The sequence below is a fragment of the Accipiter gentilis genome, chromosome 25, assembly GCF_929443795.1.
Source record: "Accipiter gentilis chromosome 25, bAccGen1.1, whole genome shotgun sequence".
NCBI classification, from domain to species: Eukaryota; Metazoa; Chordata; class Aves; order Accipitriformes; family Accipitridae; genus Astur; species Astur gentilis.
Window position 1 is genome coordinate 10,384,571 of NC_064904.1, and position 18,808 is coordinate 10,403,378.

At 41.3% G+C, this 18,808-nt stretch overlaps 2 protein-coding genes across 2 annotated transcripts in view; both read left to right on the plus strand.

Moving 5' to 3' along the window:
• Nucleotides 1–18,808, plus strand: part of WDR25 (WD repeat domain 25) — a 736,496-nt gene that overhangs the window by 394,849 nt on the left and 322,839 nt on the right. The gene's annotated exons all lie outside the window — the stretch shown is intronic.
• On the plus strand, nt 6,694–18,580 carry DLK1 (delta like non-canonical Notch ligand 1). The gene is made up of 5 exons (XM_049829068.1): nt 6,694–6,797; nt 7,673–7,736; nt 8,188–8,318; nt 13,318–13,459; nt 17,483–18,580. The coding sequence occupies exons 1-5, from the start codon at nt 6,725–6,727 to the stop codon at nt 18,222–18,224; spliced, it is 1,152 nt and encodes a 383-aa protein (XP_049685025.1). The 5' UTR covers nt 6,694–6,724; the 3' UTR covers nt 18,225–18,580.

Below are 18,808 nucleotides of genomic sequence, written 5' to 3' on the forward strand. Positions count from 1 at the left end.
TTTTGCCAAACACCAACTTCTCCCTGGGCTATTGCAAGCACCTAAAGCCTCCATCATGGCCAGTTCAAAGCTTTAAAACCAGCAGGCACCTCTAAGTGTCAGAGTTCAGGTTGAAACTGTTAGTATCAGAAAATGCTAGAGGTTCCAGAGTGTAAAGTTTTGCAAGTTGTCAGAGTACCTCTATTTTGTACTGATAAATGATATTTTTTTAAAAAATTTCTTCATGCATTTATTTTTTCTGTTATATACTTCCCCTGTATCTGTTTGTTTTCCTGTTCACTATCCATATTTAGATATCATATATAGAGATATATATTATAAAGATTATATATAAATAGATTCTACACACACTCAGAAATACACGACCATGCTTTTTCTTTCTGGATTATCCATAAGTGGACAATTTTCCAAAAAACCTGAACAGTGGTTCAGTGCTGAATTTCCCCTCTCTCAGACACGTAATCTTCAATGGCTCACTATCATTTCAAACTCCATGTGGTTAAAACTAAGCTGTTCATTTTGATCTATGTCTGTCTCACAGCAAACTGCCCATTTTTCTTTATAAATAGCTCTTTCAGCCAGAAGACAGAATAATTTATTCTGTCAATTCAGAAAACCATAAGAACCTAGTGCCTTAAAAGAGAGACTGTTTTTCCCTCTCTTGCTTTCCCTCCTGTGTGCACACAGGCAGCCCCTGCCCTGAAATGAAGTCTCAGATCTAGTTATGTTTTATACAGGAAGTAAAATTACTTTACTAGCCTCAGGAAAGTACTTAAAAATGTATTTTAAAATGTAATATCACTAACACAGTAACAAAAATGTCCTGTTTACTGGCTGGCTATTAAGAATCTAGGTGCATATTCACTGCACCAAATCTTTCACACTGCAGGAAAATAAAACATTACAGGGTGGTGTGAATTACAAACGGAAAATTATCTTCATCTCCAAGTAGGTAAAGCGTGTTGGATATGTTGGACATGTTGGACATATTATGACACAAACTTCCTAGCTAATATTAACATCTGTCAGACTGTCAAGCACCTTTTAAAAATTCCTAGGATACAGGCTTTTTTAACAGCAGTTTGCAAAGGAAAGTTTTCCTGACCAAAAGGTATTGCAGGACCATAAATTATGGCTTTGAAAGGGACATCTTGGATAATCTAATCCAAACACCTGCTTCAAGCAATGATGGTTTTATATTAGTCTTCCCTTAAGTGTACTTAACCTTTCCTTAAAGACATCTAATTATTTTACCTCTACTCTAGTGGCAAACTGTCATACTCTCTGATCAACCTCAGTGTTAAAGAAAATGTCTATATATCCAGGCTAAATTAATCTTTCTTCCAACTAGAGTTCTAGCCATTACTTCTGCCCACTACAAATTTTTGCACTTCTGTCTTTCCTGTCGTCCCACATTATGATGGGTATATCTTTTAGCATTTCTCGCTCTTTAGAATAAAAAAGTCCTTCCACAATCCTCACACTGTCTTTCAATGAACGTGTCTTCATTTTTCTATACTTCAAGTACAGACAGCCCAGCACTATATAAAATGATAGTGATACCTTTCCAGCTCTTTGAAAAATGTCTTTGCTTAGATTTCTTTAAATACATATGTATTCTTTTTGTAACATTTTCAGATAAGATCTCATTTTTGTTTGCATTAGTGACAGAATCGTATTTCCTGAATATATTTTATTTTACTTTATGCTTATACTACATGTATTTCTCCTCCAGTCTCTCATCTTTTGTGCTGTGAATAGCAAGATGGAAAAAAAAAATCTGCTAGAAGAATAAGGGGTTTTGTTGTTGTCTTGATTTGCTTTTTATGTAGTAGTTTCTCGACCCTGTATTTTAATCGCTAGGTGCGTGCATCCATCAGTGGCATAACTTTGAATGTAGAATCTTACTGAATATTTCAGATTTCTACATTTAGGGCTTTTTTTTTTACAAAATCAAAGAAGGACTGGGCTATGATCTCAGAAATGGCAAAATCTCTGACTTTCATAACATTGAGAAAGGTTAAATTTGCATTCATTTTTTAATCAAGACTGCTACAGTCAGTGGAAAGCTGCCCTAGTGATGGAAGTTTTGCCTCAGTCTTCAGAGCAGCCAAGATTCCATGTAATGTATTTTCTAAAACAGCTGGCAGAATTCTCTGTGCTATAGTAATTGGGTGATAGATAGCACTGAGCTAGTGCTTTGTCAATGGTTAGAGAGGGAAGTTATGAGAATTTTCAGTGCTAGGCAAGGGAATGGGTTTGGCTTTAACTCCTGTAAATTACTGCTGTATATTTTAGCTCTACACACTCGGGCTACTGTTCCAATGGGAAAAAACTACTGTGATAAAAAAAATATTTTGGCAATTTCTAGCTAACTGTTGATAGCTGCTATTTCTGTGTGTAGTGAAATCTGTTCTGTGCAGAAGAACTTTCTGGTTTATGTGCCCTGATACAGAAGGTGCCGGATGAGAAGCCTGTCTCCCCACTCACCTGTTGCCTTTTCTGAAGGCAGAAACGTGTTATTGAAGTGGGTACGATGACAGCAGAAATAATTTCATGTTTTTTCTTGTCAGTCATCTGCCAGCACAGTATACTGAATCAGCTCGCTGAAGAGCCAGAGGTAACACGTTACAGCTGGCATGGGGGGAGAAATGCAACTGTGCACCTGGGACACGGTGTGGAGATTAGGAGAAAAGGAGAGCGAGGATGCTCTCCTCAACCCCGACAAGCTTGTAGGCTGGCTCAGCCCGTCTTGTTCAGTCACCCATGAGGATGGGACAGCCTAACATAAAAAGCGTAAAATAGTTCCTTAAGGCTCCAGCTGCATCTGATGAGCTTTTCTCTAATGGACAATGCTACTCAGAGAGTACAGTACGGAGTACAAACTTGTAAACCTAGTTAACAGATCCTAAAACTTTGTGCCTTTGTATATCCATGGCTGATGAGATCCCTTCAAGGGATAAAGGATAAACCTCTCCACTGATAATGTTAGAGTTTCAGATACTCTCATTCACATAGTATTGCTGCTTTGCAAGGGAGATGGCACTGCCCTGTAATTGGTACTTTTTTATTTCTCTTTGTAATATGTCTAAGGATAGCCCAAATTAATCACAGCTATTTCTTCCTCTCGTGCGGGGTTTCACACATGGTTTCTATGTGACTCTGCTGTTAGCCTCAGATTTTTAGCTACTAGCAGTTTGGGGGGACCTGTAGGAGCCGTTATATTGATGACTTGCTTTGCGTTTCTTGTCACTTACGCAGATACTTCATCTCCAGATTCTTGCAACAATGAAATAGAAATTTGATTGAACTTCTCTGCAGTCAAAAGGTGTTATATTAGCAGGCAAACAGGCACTTGAGAGTACGAATACTCCCAGCCAGGACAGAACTTCAACGATTCCTTGCTGCTTCTGGATTTCCAGACTTTGCAAAGTTGCTTGCACGCTGCTGTCCAGAAGGTCGAAGCACTCTGTTTCCACATTCAATGTACCAAAGGAAGTTCTTATCAAGCTTAAATTCTCAATCTCAGTCTGTTTTTTCCAGTAGCTCAGTCTTTGAACATGTTCATTATTCCTGCCTAAGAATGCAAGATTGCTGTGTGCCATTTTCTTGGAACAAATGAAATAACAGTATCTCAGTTTCTGGATGAGGATCCGTGAAGACTTTTTTCTGGATTCAGTTGTTGCAGTCAGCGTCTTTGATGACCTGATGCCCCTGATTCCTGTAACAAGTTCCAAAGTAAATCTCCCAGGGTCCCAAGGTTTCCATGAAACTGTTTCCCAAGAATGGTAGACTGTTGGGAGCTCAGCAGACCAGCACTCCTCAGCCTGTACTTACCACTCAAGTATTTGTAGGTGAAGAAATTGGTACAATCGTTAACACCTTGGATGATCTCCATACACAGACAACCATTACAGGAGGTTTTTTAATTTCCAATTTCTAATGCAAAGACTGGGGGGGGGGGGCACAAACCCAAATTAAAAAAATTAAGACTATTCTCAGTAGAAATCACTGAGATCTGCCAGAACCTATTTACTGTAATTTTCAAGGACTATTGTGAAGACTATGGAGATTTGGATCAGAGTGGGTTTGGCAGCAAACAAGGTAAGTAAAAATGATTTGCAGTTTGGTTTGTTCAGGTGGAAGGAGGCGAGAGAAGAGAATTAGTCTGCATTTACAGAACGCTGGGGTTTCTGTTTTGAAATTATTTTTGGATTAGTATCTGGGCAGATTCAGTTCCAACAGATTCTGGTTATGTTGGATAGACTCCACTCTAACAAAAAGGATTCTGACCTCTTGGAAATAAAATTAGCAGGGTTTGTTTAGATGACTCTTGAATTAAGTACAGGAGATAGGAAAATGGAGATTTGCCCTAATTTCAGCAATCCAAGAGGCACCCCTGAGACACGGAAGATTAAAAAAGTAGAGTTGTTCTAAAAAATAGGTTATTTTTGCCTAACAGTGTATCTATGTAAAAAAAAAAAATAAATAAATATTAAAAAGCCTGAAAAACAAGCAAGAAAAAGAGAGTACGAAAATCGAAGTTTGCAATGGTGATTAGAACATATCATATATAGGATTGTGAGAACAAGATTTTCCCAATGATTTTTTCATAAGATGTCAGTTTTGGATAATGCAGCTGATATTCAGTAGTTAACTCAGAAAATAGAAGAAACGTGCCATCATATGTCAAAGTGTATATTTACAATGCAAATTAGAGCAGATAATTTGACAGCGATGAGTGTACAGTTAAAACCTATGAATTCTACAAACTCTCTACTCTTAAGTTCTGAAGAAAAAAGAATACAAGGAGAAAGGCAGAAAGCTTAAAGCCTTCCTTTGACCAGCTGGTCAAGCTACTATAGGAATATCACTGAAATCACAGAACATTTATAAGCTTTTTAACTACCCAGGTTACCTCTTGGTCAAAAAATGCAAACAAAGGTCTAACATAACAAGGCTTCTACATCACCAAGCAGAAAAAATAGGTCATAAGGGAGGAATAAGCAACCTTGGTCCTATGACAGCCTAAGTGTAAACAAATAACTAAGTCCGAATAAAAGCAAAGTGAACAGACTAACGAAGAGTTTAACCCCAGAAAAGCACAGGATCACAGAAGGGCAGAGTAAAGGATAAAGCAGTCATCATTACCACTTCCGATTTTCACTCCTCTAGAGTGTCATTCACGATACCCCAGCAAGGCTTGGTCTGGTGAGCTACAGCGAAAGCTGTGACGGCAAAGTAACCTTTTCAAAACGGTAAGTAGTGTTTCAGTAGTGAAAGGAAAACAAGAGAAGCAGAACAGGCGTGTAAGCAATCTGTGCCTGTAGGATCAGACAGGCACGGCTTATTTCAGATAGCACAACTTTTGGAGAGCTTTGAAGAAGCAGCGTCTGCCTCTCACACCTTACTTCTAAGTGGTCTCTTTCAATCCAGCCTTCATTCTCTGCTCTTCCCTTTTCTGTCCTTCACTTCCCCCATTCTTGGTTAAAACTAAAAGCCAGCACTAGTAGAAGCAAACTTTTTCAACCTAAGTGACACCGTTGTCTTCAAGTACCAGTAAATGGGCTATGTGAAGCTAATGTGCGCTTTCCGGTGGGTGTATTTTCAGGCAGGTAATGTTGAATTAGCCCATTGTCATTCTAGAGGAAAAACCAGATGGTTGTATAGTTTTCTTACCATGTTATAGGGATCTCTAGTTGCTTCACATAAGTGCAGACAAATTGGTAAATGAGGTCTGGTGGAAGAAAGCACTACACCGGCAAGCAGAAAACAGGTCCCTCGGGAATCCTAAAACCCAGGCACAACTTCTTTAAAAGAGGCAAAGAAAGAACAAGAAAGAATACAAAGAATACGAAATAGCCAGTCTATTTCCATAAGGGACAGCTCAAAGGAAGAATAAAAAGGTAGAAAAGAGGAAGGAAGAGTCACAAAAGAAAACGCAGCATTTAAATTGCCTTGTGGGGGAAGGAATGTTTCTTCTCGATCCGTTCGCGTGTAACAGACCGCTCAAGGTAGCGTTTGGGGTGTTCTGGTGTGGGGCGGGGGCGGGGGGGGGGGGGGGGGGTGTTTAACCCTTCAGCCTCGGAAACATAAACTATTTGACCTTCCTTGCTTTATGCTGGGGTCTTCCCCGGAAAAGTTGTCGCTCTGATGCGAGCGACCAAGGCGAGATCTGAAGACCAGCCCCAACGGAGCTCTTTGCGGACAGCCCGAGGAAGTTTTACCGAGATAAGAGGCGTGCTCAACACACCCCCGCCAGCCCTCCCTCCACCCGCGCCCTTCGAGATTACCTCCCCTCGCCCGCCACCGCCACGGCGCTCGGCCGGGTGCCGGCTTCCCCTCCCCGCCCCCGCGCAGGACAGCGGGCTCGGAGCGGCAGCGCTCGGCGGGGGCTGCCTCCTCGTCGTCCCCCGCCCCGGGCGGGTTCCCCGCCTGCGGGCGGAGGGCGCGGGGGCCGGGAGGAGGCGGGCAGCCCTCCTCCCCTTCCCTCCCTCCCTCCCTCCCTCCTTCTCTCTCCCTCCCTCCTTCTCTCTCCCTCCCTCCCTCCCTCCCTCCCTCCCTCCCTCCTTCTCCCTCCCTCCCGGCCCTCCTTCCCCGCGCCCCGCGGCTCCGGAGCCCGGCGGCTCTGCGGGCGGGGGGGCGCCGCCTTCCCGGCTCTGCGCCCTCCGCCGAGCTCCCCGCGGAGCGGAGCGGAGCGGAGCGGAGCGGGGCGGCCCCGGCCATGGGGCTGCGCGCCGCCGCCGGGCTCCTCGGCTGCTGCTGCCTGCTGCCCCTCGTCCTCCCCGCAGCCCCAGGTAACGGAGGAGGGCGGCGGGAGGGTGGGCGAGCGGCGGCCGGCCCGGCGTCCGCGGCGGGAAGCGGCGCGGTGAAGGGCGGACGCGAGTTGGGAAAGTTTGGGGAGTTTGCCGGGGCTGGGCGGAAAGAGGCGGCGGGAGCCCTCCGGCTGTGGCCCCCGGGGGCTGAGCCTGCCCCAGCGCTCGCTCCGGCCGGAGATGCTGGTGGTCTTCGGGGCGGTTTTCCTCTGCATCCCGCTGAGCGCCGTTCTGTGCCGTCGGGTCGGCTGTCGGGGGCTAACGGTGGTGGTATTCCAGAGGAGTGTTTGCGCTCCTTGATGCAAACACTTGAAGCGAACGCAGAAATGTGGCTGAGACCTCTTCTCCTTAACTTACCTTGTTCGCGCGTGACTGAATGAAAATGGGTGGGGGTTTCATCCGACGTAGAGTTGAAATGAATTCAACGCTTTTACTGTAACTTGTGTTAAATGGGATTTCTTTTCTGACTAAAGGTACGTTTGTGTTTCAAGTAGTTCTGAGACGATGCATTTGGAGCGGCACGGTGTGAAATGACATACGTGGACCTCTTCTGCGATTTCCCTTTTAAAGTAGCGTATAGTGTTATTGCGCACACTTCGCGTATGCTAAAGTGACTTTGTATTCTTTGGCGGTTAATTCTTTGTGTCATTTCACTTATCCTATAGGAACGCTGTAACATGCTCCAGATTAAGTTAACTTAAAATTTCATGTTGCAAAAAAATCTGTTTGAAGAAAAAACCAGAAGATTATGCAGTCTGGGTTCTTTGAAAACGTCAGTAATGTGTATAGGACACGATACGATTTTTTTTCTGAGTGCTGGTTTTTTCTGGTTTGATATCATAAATCTCTTCTTCCAGGCGTGAACTGTAAAAGTGGCTGCCACCCAGAGAATGGATTTTGTGAATTTCCCAGTGAATGCAGGTAAAAAGATCTGTCAGACAGGGCTATTAGCACAGGCATAACAGCTTCAATAATTCATAGCCCTGGTAAAATAGACAGAAGCTGAAATGATTTGCCCTCTGAAAATATGGAACTGTAATGAAACAGCACTCTATTAGGATACAGTAACTGGAATCATAGAGCATAGACATCTAGGTGCCTTTTTAGTCCACTTCTTCCAGTAGGAAAAGTCTTTATATTGATTAGCATTTCTTTATTATTTTTTTTTTTCTCACTAAATGAAATGGTTTTCTTCACATAATCTGCTTCTAGTATCCCAGAAGCATTGACGGTATCTTTTTGTTGAAGTGTGCTGCACAGTCCAATTTTATATCTGAAAGTTTATTTATTGTGCCTCAAAAAGGGGAACATCCGTGCAGCTATGTTTCTTAAAAATAAACTATGCCTCTATCTTGTCTTTTATCTCTTTCAGGTGTCAACCTGGTTGGCAGGGTGCTCTTTGCAATCAGTGTGTTCCTTTCCCCGGGTGTTTGCACGGCAGCTGTGCCAAGCCCTGGCAGTGCGTCTGTGAGGAGGGCTGGGTTGGCAGCCTCTGTGACATCGGTTTGTACAGCCTTTCCCGTCCTTGAGCAAGCGAAACAGCCCCCTCTGGTGCTGCAGACATGCAAAAGTCCTTCTGGATAGCTAATTCCAAAAGATGGAATGTTAGCGCCAGATAATAAGGGGATTCTGGGCAGCAGCCCATAAACCTGGAACGTTTATACTAATTTAGGCAGAAGCATGCAGCATCTTTAACTGTGTATATGTGCGAGCAAAGCATAAACTCATCGTTCTATTTTAAACATTGATTATCGTGGACAAGACCGACAAATATCTGCTCCCTTGTAGTTAGAGAAGAACTTCCGATAAAAATACAAGTGATCTTGTATATAGTAAATAATTTGAAATATTTACCTAACACACATTCTCTCTCTCTCTCTATATGTATATATGCTACTTTCTTAATATTTCTTGAAAAGGAAAACATTGTGCCCATTTCTTCCTTTACTTAACCCAGTGCTGATTCAGCGGAGTAGCATTAGTGTAACTGAGAAAAAAGTCTGCCTGAACAGGCTGCCACTTCCCTCTCAGGTCTGAGGGGTAAGCACAGCTCTTGTGTGCATGCTCTCACCCCCTGCCAGTCAGAATGAGCCAGCTTAGCATAAGCAAGCTGAAGAACTGGCCTTTGCTAAGCTCGTTTATTTTGGCTGACGCAGGCAAATGTTCAGCCAGAGATCTGAGGGGGCCGAAACCACATGAGCATCAGGGAGCATGCGCCTGTTCTGCCTACGGAGCTGCAGCTGGAAGAGGACGGGTGTCCAGAGCCTCATTCTCTTTTCATGTCTTTCAGACTTCTGTTATACAGCTTATAATTTATAGAGCATGTATGTGTTCTGCCAGTGCATACCCAAAACAGTAATTAATGATGACACAGTTTGAACTGGATACAATTTTCAAGACGACTAAAAGACTCAGAAGATTTCAGGTAGTTCACATCCTTGCAGTGACATGGACCTCGGTGCAAGGTACTCAGGTACTTACTTAGCTTCCTCATCAGGTTTTGCAGCCCGTACTCACCAGCTGCACACGTAAGCATAGGCAGGCTTCTTAGTTCAAAGCTAGTCCTGGTACGTTTGCAGGAGCTGCGGGAGCAGTGGTGCAGATGTGACTGTAAGCTCTCAGAGATGTTGTTCGGGACACCTCTCACAGATGTGTTTCCACCTAGATCCTCATTACAATTAGTGAGGAGGAATGGGTCCCGCTGTTGTCTGTGATCTACAATCATAGGTTTCTAAAGCTAGCCAGAACAGCCCCCCACTGCCACCTTGGGAGGCTCAGTTCTATTGCTTGTCAATGACTCCAAAGGACCAGATTTTTAAAGGTACCATCTTCACATCTAAAGATTCCTGTAAATTAATATTAAGTTTTTCAAGCTGGGCATGCTTTTAAAAACTGTAAGTGCCTAGCTGAATTTCTAAGTTCTAATATATCTTTGCAATTCTGAGCCTTGCAATGTTTCCCTCTTGCAACTGGTACTTAAGATGCAAAACAATGCTTTGGAAATTGTACCCATATCTTCATGGAAAAATATTATTTTAATACATATTCATTAAGATAGTTATATAATACCAAAAAGGTATCCCTTGCTCAAGTTTAGAAACTATTACTTCTCTCAACACGCAGAGTCGTCTCAGAGTCTTTTTTGCCAATTTGAATCTCGATCCCCATGAAAAGCTGGAAGAACATTCAGCCAAAAAGAAATAACCATCTTCTCATCTGCAGGGACATGTTATGTTGACAGTCTTTCATGTCAGTGGATTTACCTACTCTAAATGCATTGTTCTGCAACAAGGGATCAAGAGAAGTGTCCTCCTTTTCTTGCTATTGGAAGGTTGCTACAAATCGTTATCCTGAGCCAATAAAGCACTGAAAGCTCAAATGGGTTAATTGCTCAGTCACTGATCTCATCATCCTCTGCCAAAAATTCGTTGTCTGTTTCCTGGCTGTATAAAGTCATTACAGACTGCTATAACTCACTGACAGGTACCACTGGCTGAAACTTGATCAGGTTAGGAAGAAGGAAGGATTTTGAAGGCTCCTGCTCTTTGGGGGATCACTGGTGTATACGCATAACTGTTTTTTAAATATGAAATACAAACCCACCAATTTCTTACCATAAAGTATCAGCCTCCCTGCCTCTCTCTTCTAATACTGAATTTTTCTGTATGATGAGAGCAGGCCACAGTTGTTTTATTTTTCACATGCATATGGCATTAAGTGCCTTTTTTTTTTTTTTTTTTAAGCTACTGGAGACCATTTTTAGCTTCAGTTGTGTAATGAGATAAGGCATGTTAGAAAGCTACATTTGTATTGTTTCTGTGGAGATTGATGAAGTGTCGTGAGTAATGCAGTTCTGGCATTCTCTTGAAATTCTTCCTTTTTGCTGCTGTAGAAAGTTTCATATTTGCCAGGGAATTTCTGGCATAGCCACTGTTTGAATGTTGCCAGCTATGAGCAAATGCCAACTCACAAGGATGGCAAAACCCAGAATGGAAAACTGTGGGAGGGTCTGAAGTTTATTTGGCCACTACTGCAAACACCTGAAATATTTGTAAAATATAGATATAGGCTCAGCAGCTTATTTGCTTGCTAAGCATGGGAGGAAAAAAAGATGGTTTGGACTGGTGGTGATATCTTTTCTTCTGCTTTCTAGAAAAGTTAGTGTACAGTCTCCTTGGCTTGAATCATGGAAGTTCCTTTCTGGAATAGTTTTAGATCATCAAGTGGTTTGCTAAGGCCTCTGACTGTGTAGCTGTTGGTTTTACTATGGGCAGCCTGGTTCTCAGTTCAGGTCAAGAATGACCTTCCCAGTAATTTAGAAGCATGCAGATTATAGGTTGGGCTTGATCCACTGTAAACATGTAGGGCAGGACCAGTGTTGTCATTTATGACTATTATTGCAGTCACGTATTGCATGGCACTTTAAGAAAAAAATCCGTGAGTTGGTATTAGCGTTAACGCTGCTGGTTAACCTTTTTGCAATGGAGTGCACCAGCCTGCCTAACTGAATGCCATGGCATCTTCCCATCCTGTGGAAACACAGCCTTGAACTCAGGGATATGAACACCTGGAACCAGGCTGCACAGCAGTGTCGCTCTGCAGCTGACATACACTACGCAGCACAGGAACCACATCAAACACTGAACATAACAAAGGGAAAGCCAATTTTTGTCAATTTTTTTCCAGGAAAAAATGACAGCCCAGTTGGGGTATATGACCCACCTTGCTAAATCAAATCAGTCATCTCTGTCATCTTGTCATCTCTGGCTGTGCCTGCATAGTCATGTTAGGGGGTCCCTGACCTCCCCGCTTGAATCTTAGCCTCAGTTTGGCTAAAAAGCCAACATGTGGTGTAAGCTCGGAGTATACTGTCCTGCATGTCACTTGAATGCTTTGCCAAGGGCACATGTTGGTAAATTGTCATCAAAGAGAGTATGGGTGGAGCCTCTAATGCCCGTGCTAGGCACGCATGAGACGGGGTCTAGAAATTCTGCTGTGTCGTAAACTACTACCAAGTGTGCTTTCCTCGTAAAAACACTCAGTGATTGTTTCATGTACTGCAGCATGACAACTTAGTCTTACACAAATATTAATTCACTGGTAGTGTGATCGTGGCCATTCATAATACATGTGTAAATGTACTGTCCTGATTTTTGAATTCTCATCTTAGACTCAGTTATCACTTGAAGCAAGTAAATCACTTGGTTGTTGGCCTTTTGAGAGGTAACCTAGAGAAAAATAGAGAAAACGGGCTGTTTGAGGCTATTTATGTATTATGTTTTAAAAGGACATGTTCCAACAAGCTTTTAAGTTATGTTTTAAAATTAAATCCCTGACATAAATTACTGACAGTAATGTATGTATATATATGTGTACATATATACATACCTATCCATATATGTATTTCAGAGAGTTTCCTTGCTCCTGCATCAGAGTTCATGCTTTATTAGCTGCCTTTAAAGCCTGTGAAATTAGGTGGCAAACAACTGTGCTCCAAAAAGCATTCAAAGCTATTTTGGTCCTTGTGAAAACTGGAGCTTACACTCAAAGTGCATGCAAAGTGGTTGTCTTGCAATGAGAACAGGCTAATGCATGAGAAAATAGAGCCTCTTATCCAGGGAAGATTGTATTCAAAAACTAAGGCTGTTGAAATATTTTGCTATGGTTAAAATTCTGCAGTACCTCATGATATCATCTAAATTTCATGTTATGTTGTGGAAAGTAAAATATAAATGCCCTGAAATCCCTTTTCATCTTCTTAGAAAGTGTATGTGTGCCCATGTGTGTGCAAGGCATCTTCTAGTCAGCACTTCTCTGCAGCTGCTCCATTAGCTGGCTAAAATATGCACTTGTTTGTTTATTTATTTTTAATTATTTAAAAAATTCAGTAATCATTTGAGTGGGAAGTGGCTCAGCAGGAAAATTGTAAAGAAAATGAGATGTGTGACTTTGGGTCCAGACGTCATACAGCTCTCTCTTCTGAACTACATTACAGTTATGTAAGAGTTGGATGCAGCCCAAGCAAAAGATGAAATTTTAAGTGATTTTTTTGTAACTTGCTGATCTCTGTTATTATGAAATGTTTGTTCATAAGCACATAATGACAGGCTCTGGGCAGGGAGCAGGGAGAATTCCCAGTTCCTGATTGCTTTATCAGAATTCTGCTCATGGAGAAGCCAAGGTTGTAAAAGAATGACTAGACTATGTAGAAGTTCTTTCCCCCATACTAATATTTTATTGATAATATTACTTATTTATAGACTGGAACAATTCAAACGTATTTTACAAGTGGGAGCTTGGAAGAGAGAAACAAGCTGAAAGTGCTTGAAATAGTTGAACAATCTGACCTCCGTTTTAACAGCGGGAGGAATAAATCAGAATTTATAGACTGCAGGGTGAAGGACTGTTAAAGCTATATTTTATTTGAAGTATTATATACTACTTACTGGCTCTTTCTCAGTAGATTAATTGAGTCCTGTTTTGTTTTTTTTTTTTTAAACAGATATTCATCCATGTTCTGCAAAACCCTGCACCAATAACTCAACGTGCATTGAGACTGGTGATGGAGGATATATTTGTCTGTGTGCCCAGGGATTTACAGGAAAAAACTGCCATCTCAAAAAAGGACCCTGCATTATTAATGGGTAAATATTGATTTCTGACATTAATTTAAGATCCACACTCCTACTGACTATTATTCAGAATTCTTTGCTAAGCGGAAGTATCTCTGTGCTAAAATACGTAATGCTTCTGCTAGTTGCTGATATTTTATCGGACTTTACAAATCTGATCTGTTCATATTGTAAAGATTTACAGATTATCAGCATGAGTTTGTGTGCATGATTTCAGTACTAAAAGTGATAATTTGCACATTTTATTGTGGTGAATTTATGCCTTCCCATGCTTTTTGTAAACAAACTTGAAGTAACCTCACCTCTTCTGAGAGATAACTGTATATACAAACCATATATAGTAATAAGAACAGTAGCCAACGCACCAGCTGTCTGCACGAAAACATCTAGTCCAGCAGCCTGTCATTTTTCTTAACTGACACGTAATGGTATGTCCATAGTTTACTGAAGCAGATAATCTCACTCCCACCAGAACAGGGTGTGGGAGGCCACTGCTCTTCATTCTCTAAGAGAAGTGGGACATTAGGAACAGCACTGCCAGCAGGTTGAAGGAGGTGATCCTTGCCCTCTGCTCAGTCCTGGTAAGATGCATCTGGAGTGCTGGGTCCAGTTCTGGGCTCCCCAGTACCAAAAGGACATGGACATACTGGAGTGAGTCCAATGAAGATGATTCAGGGATGGGAATCTCTCTCCTGTGGAGAGGCTGAGAGCTGGATTATTTAGCCTGGAGAAGAGGAGGCTCTGGGGAAACTTATCCATAGGTATAAATACCTGATGGGGAGAAGCAAAGATGGAGCCAGACTTTTCTTAGAGGTGCCCAGTGAACGGGCAAGAGGCAATGGCTACAGACTGAAAAACTTCCAGCAGTATCACTGGTAGAACTGCCTCAAAAAAGGATGACCTTTCAAAGGTAAAGAAAACGTGAACTGGTGTTTTTGTTGAAATCTAGAAGTCTCTGCTGTCTTCTAGCTCATCAAGGATCTGATCCCATAAGCATATAGAATGCCTTTCTGGTGTATACAAGGTTGGTAAAACTATCACCTTAAAATACAGTCTTCTTTTTGGAGGTTGCCTTCTTTATCTCTAGCTCTATATTGGTACCCTCTGGTTCTCTTTTTGCTCAGCAATAGATAAGTATGAATATTTAGATCTACCTTATGCCTAAATCTTCCTGAGGACTTGTACACTCTTGTTTAAGGAAAATTAACGCCTCTTACTGTCTCTGGCAAGGATTGCCATTCTTACAACTTTACGTCAGTGGAATTTTTTTGCCATTGCTTTTAACTGGGGGATAGTCACACAGTTCTGTCTGGGTTTACTTTCAGCCTCTAAGATAACTGCTCTGATTGCCCTATTTCTTTTCATTGACAATGAGGAAATTTAAGTTCCTCGCAAGTGCCTTGAATCACATCCAAGCTACTTGCCTAACATAGGGGATGTGAATAGCTTGCTTCCTCTACATTTCATCTGTAGAACAAATATTTCAGTAATGCAACATGGACATATATTAATTGTCCCAAAGAACAGGTGAGGTACGGCATCAACAAAATAACACAGATTAGTTCCATGTACTTGATTAAAATGGTTTTAAATTGCTGAAACTACATTTTTGTGACGGTACTCTGTGTTTGAACTGAGTGCTCATGAGCTAGTCTGGAAATCATGGACAATTTATCTTAAGGAAACAACATACTTGAAACAGTAATTCTTTTTCTCTAGGAAGCTGTGTCTTTTTCAGGAAAATGAGCTGCAGGCTCTGCAAATCTGCTTTTCGTTCAAAAAGACAACTGTTCTCAGCATAAGCACTGCATGTCTGCTAATACTTCACAGTCCACCAGAGAGCGCACCTCACATCCTGGAAAGACCTCATCATATGATGTCATCTAATTCATATCTCATTTCCGCTCCACCTGAGTGCTAATGTTAACAATGTTGATATTACTAAGCACTGCTGCTGGCTCCTTAGTTAATATTCACAGATAAAACCAAAACAATTCACAAATCAAAGTGTTTGTTCTAGTCTGTTTACAAAATCAGGCAGATACATCTGCTTTAGTGACATCTCTGTGATGGTTTGAAGTTTGGCTCTGAAGCAGAGCAGCAAGTGGTACTTTCTAAAATGAAAGCAGAGTATTTGGAAAGCAACGAAGTGGTATGTTCCTGTTTCCACAGCTAGCCCTTCATGTACCACACCTTGCTGAACATGCGTTAAATGCCAGTGCAAAGTAACAGATTCTATTCAAGGAGAGTAATATTACTACTTTATTTATTTAAATAGACTAAAATTAGGCAAATGCAACTCAGTAATAAATAAATAAAATTTTCAAAATTCTGCATATTTCCCCTTAACTGTTTTTATTTAAATTGTTTACACTTCTGAAAGGTTCAGAAAAAATTTTACACTTACATTCTCCAGCCTTTTCTTCCTTTTTCCCTAGAAAGTACTGTAATTTAACCCACCCATGAGGGTTCAAATTTCTACACATTTCCATATCCAAAACAGCTTGTCAGATTTCCATGGGACCTGTAAAGCGAGGGTGCTAGACTCTCCAAGATAGGCCATAACCACTCATTTGCTCAAGGACTTTACAACTACAGCTTCCATATTTTGTTTAAAGCAGACATGGTGACTAGTGACTGTGGCAAAATTCCTTGTTTGCATGATCAGCTCAAGTTGTCACCAACAGCTGCTGTGTCAAAGTCCAGGGACAACCACACCTTTTGCTTTCCTAATACAGCTTCCAGACTTGCCGTTTGTTCTTTCAGTAGCCTTTTTTCCAGTCACCGTCTGCAGTGAACGACAATGCAAGAGGACAGAGCAGTTTATGTGGGAGCAGGAAAAAACAGCCAGATGATTTCTCTACCACAGTATTCAGGCTCTCCTGATGGGGGGCCACCAAGTGTTTCAGGCCCCAGTAAAGCCAGAGGTGTTTGGGGTAGTCTCTATCACAGCTACTTCCAGAGCAATGGCTGGGCATTTGAGAAGCTCAACCTTAACCCGACTGCTGGTCAGGGACCATTTGTAGTCAGGAGCTTGTATCTCTTTCACAGTCATCTCACTCGGACAACAACAGATATCTTAAATCTCTGTGTCCCACCATGGAAAACCATAATGCCAATTGCTACTGACCGCTGCATATGTGAAACGTCAGCATTCATGAAGTTATGATGTTCATTACCCCTGGGGCTTTCACCTGGAAATGTAACACTTAAATAATAGCTTGGACTCTTCAACTATGTACTGGTATATGCTGTATGTCTTCAAAGATTTATAAGTATTAGGAAAACTGTTGTTGTCAGAGAGGCTTGTTGTAAGCTTTGAATTTACATCACTTAAAACATAGTACCAGGTTATTAATTATGAAGTTCTTAAAGGGTTTGCAGAAATACTTGGTTTCCTATGGTCCTGTCCTCACATTACAGCTGCCTTTGCCAAGGCTGAAATTATCCCATTTATATTTTTTATTATATTTATCAAAATTTTTGGCCGAACAGCAGTTTGCAGGAAAGTATGGTTTTGCTTCTAAATTTTTTGTGTCATGGAGCACTGGAGATGCAGAATAAAAACAATCAGCTTTAAGCCTAGCTGCTATGGCAGAGTGTTTTGCTTTGCCAGTACAATACATAGATTATCTTGTGAATAATCAGGTGGAAAAGAAAGCTATGCTGCTAGTGTCTTTGTTCAGTCTTGTCTAAATAGTTGCTTAGCTAAATAGCTCTAAGCATATGAAAACACTGGGAAGCTTAATTTGAATAAATGTTTGAAATAATTTAAAATCCCTTCACATCTCTTCAGGTTGAATTTATATACTGTTGTACTAATCCTGCCCGAAGGGTTGGCAGAAGATTTATAATCTGTATTGACAAAGCTGTTGAACAAACTCATTCTTGATTTAACTTCATTGACTTCAGTGGGTTTGCATTTGGAATTTGCTCTTCTAAAGAAAACCAGCTCCTTTTATTATATAAAATGTTTCCTAATAGCTTCTTTCGCTGGACTTTAATTCAATTCTGTGCGTTTGTTCTCTGTTCTAGCTCCCCCTGCCAGAACGGAGGAACATGCATTGATGACAATGGTTTTGCACCCCATGCTTCCTGTCTGTGCCCTTCTGGTTTTGCTGGCAACTTCTGCGAAATAGATAGAGATGACTGTGAATCCAACCCGTGTGAAAATGGAGGAACATGTACAGATATTGGTGGGGGTTTCAGCTGTTTTTGTCCCCATGGCTATACGGGAAAGCTCTGCAGCAGCCGTGTCGTATTCTGTGCAAGTGGCCCATGTGAGAATGGAGGGACGTGCAGTGAACATCCCCAAGGAGGATTCGAATGCATCTGTAAACCAGAATTTGTGGGTGTGACCTGCAAACTTCCCAGCAAAAACACAAGTCTTTCTGGAGTTAATATGGAGGCAAAGCATATACAGAATTACAAGCCACCCTCGAAAGCTCATCACAGATCAGTGCATCAACAACAAGAAATCCTGAAAATAACAATGAAAGAAACAATCCAAAATGCAGATCCCTTGCTCAGTAGAAGCCAGGTGATATGTTTTGTTGTACTGGGCTTGCTTACATGTCTTGTTGTCTTGGGTACGACTGGGATTGTGTTTTTTTCAAAATGTGAAATGTGGCTTGCTAATGCCAAATATAGTCATCTCCTACGCAAGAAAAAGAACTTTTTTTTGAAATCTAACAATGGGGAAAACCTCTCAGTTAATATTATCTTCCCAGAGAAGATCAAATTGACTAATTACACTAAGAACTACACTGCCATCTAGGCCCTTGAAAGTCAAGCAGCAACTTGCAACTTTTCATAGCAATATGTAAAATAGATTGAATTTATTGCCTGTGATTGGCCTCAATATTTGTGGGTACATTTGCTGTAGCTTGTGCTGAGTGATAATGAAGAAATATAGTGTATCTGTATTGTTAAGGATTTTTCATTCCCCCAAATAAAAGGTTAAAAAAACCCCAACATTAAAGTGCAAGGAATGTTAATTTGATTTCTTTTCAAGGCAGCTATTTTTTTGTAAAATAAAAAGGAATTTACCACTGGAACTGTATTGCAGCTTTCATGTCTTATGAATAGTTTATTTGACAAATACAGCACCTGTAAATTACTCAGTAATGTTTTTTTTTTTAAATAAACAGCAGTTAAGGGCTATACTGGTTTATTTATTCATTTGTAAATGTTATGCTACAGCAAAGTCTGCAACAATTGCCCCGGTTCTATTTACCTATCCTAAAGTGTTAAAAAGGTGTTCAATGTCTTTGGTCATACTTTCTGTTTGGAGACCTAGGAGAGATGTAAAAGATCTGATTCTGACTTTTCTATAAATAGTCCTCAGAGAACTCTGCTGAG

Coding starts and splice junctions, on each gene's coding strand:
- DLK1 (XM_049829068.1), top strand. CDS start 6,725: ATGGGGCTGCGCGCCGCCGCCGGGCTCCTCGGCTGCTGCTGCCTGCTG. Junction 7,737..8,187: donor GAATTTCCCAGTGAATGCAG/GTAAAAAGATCT, acceptor TATCTCTTTCAG/GTGTCAACCTGGTTGGCAGG. Junction 8,319..13,317: donor TGGCAGCCTCTGTGACATCG/GTTTGTACAGCC, acceptor TTTTTTAAACAG/ATATTCATCCATGTTCTGCA.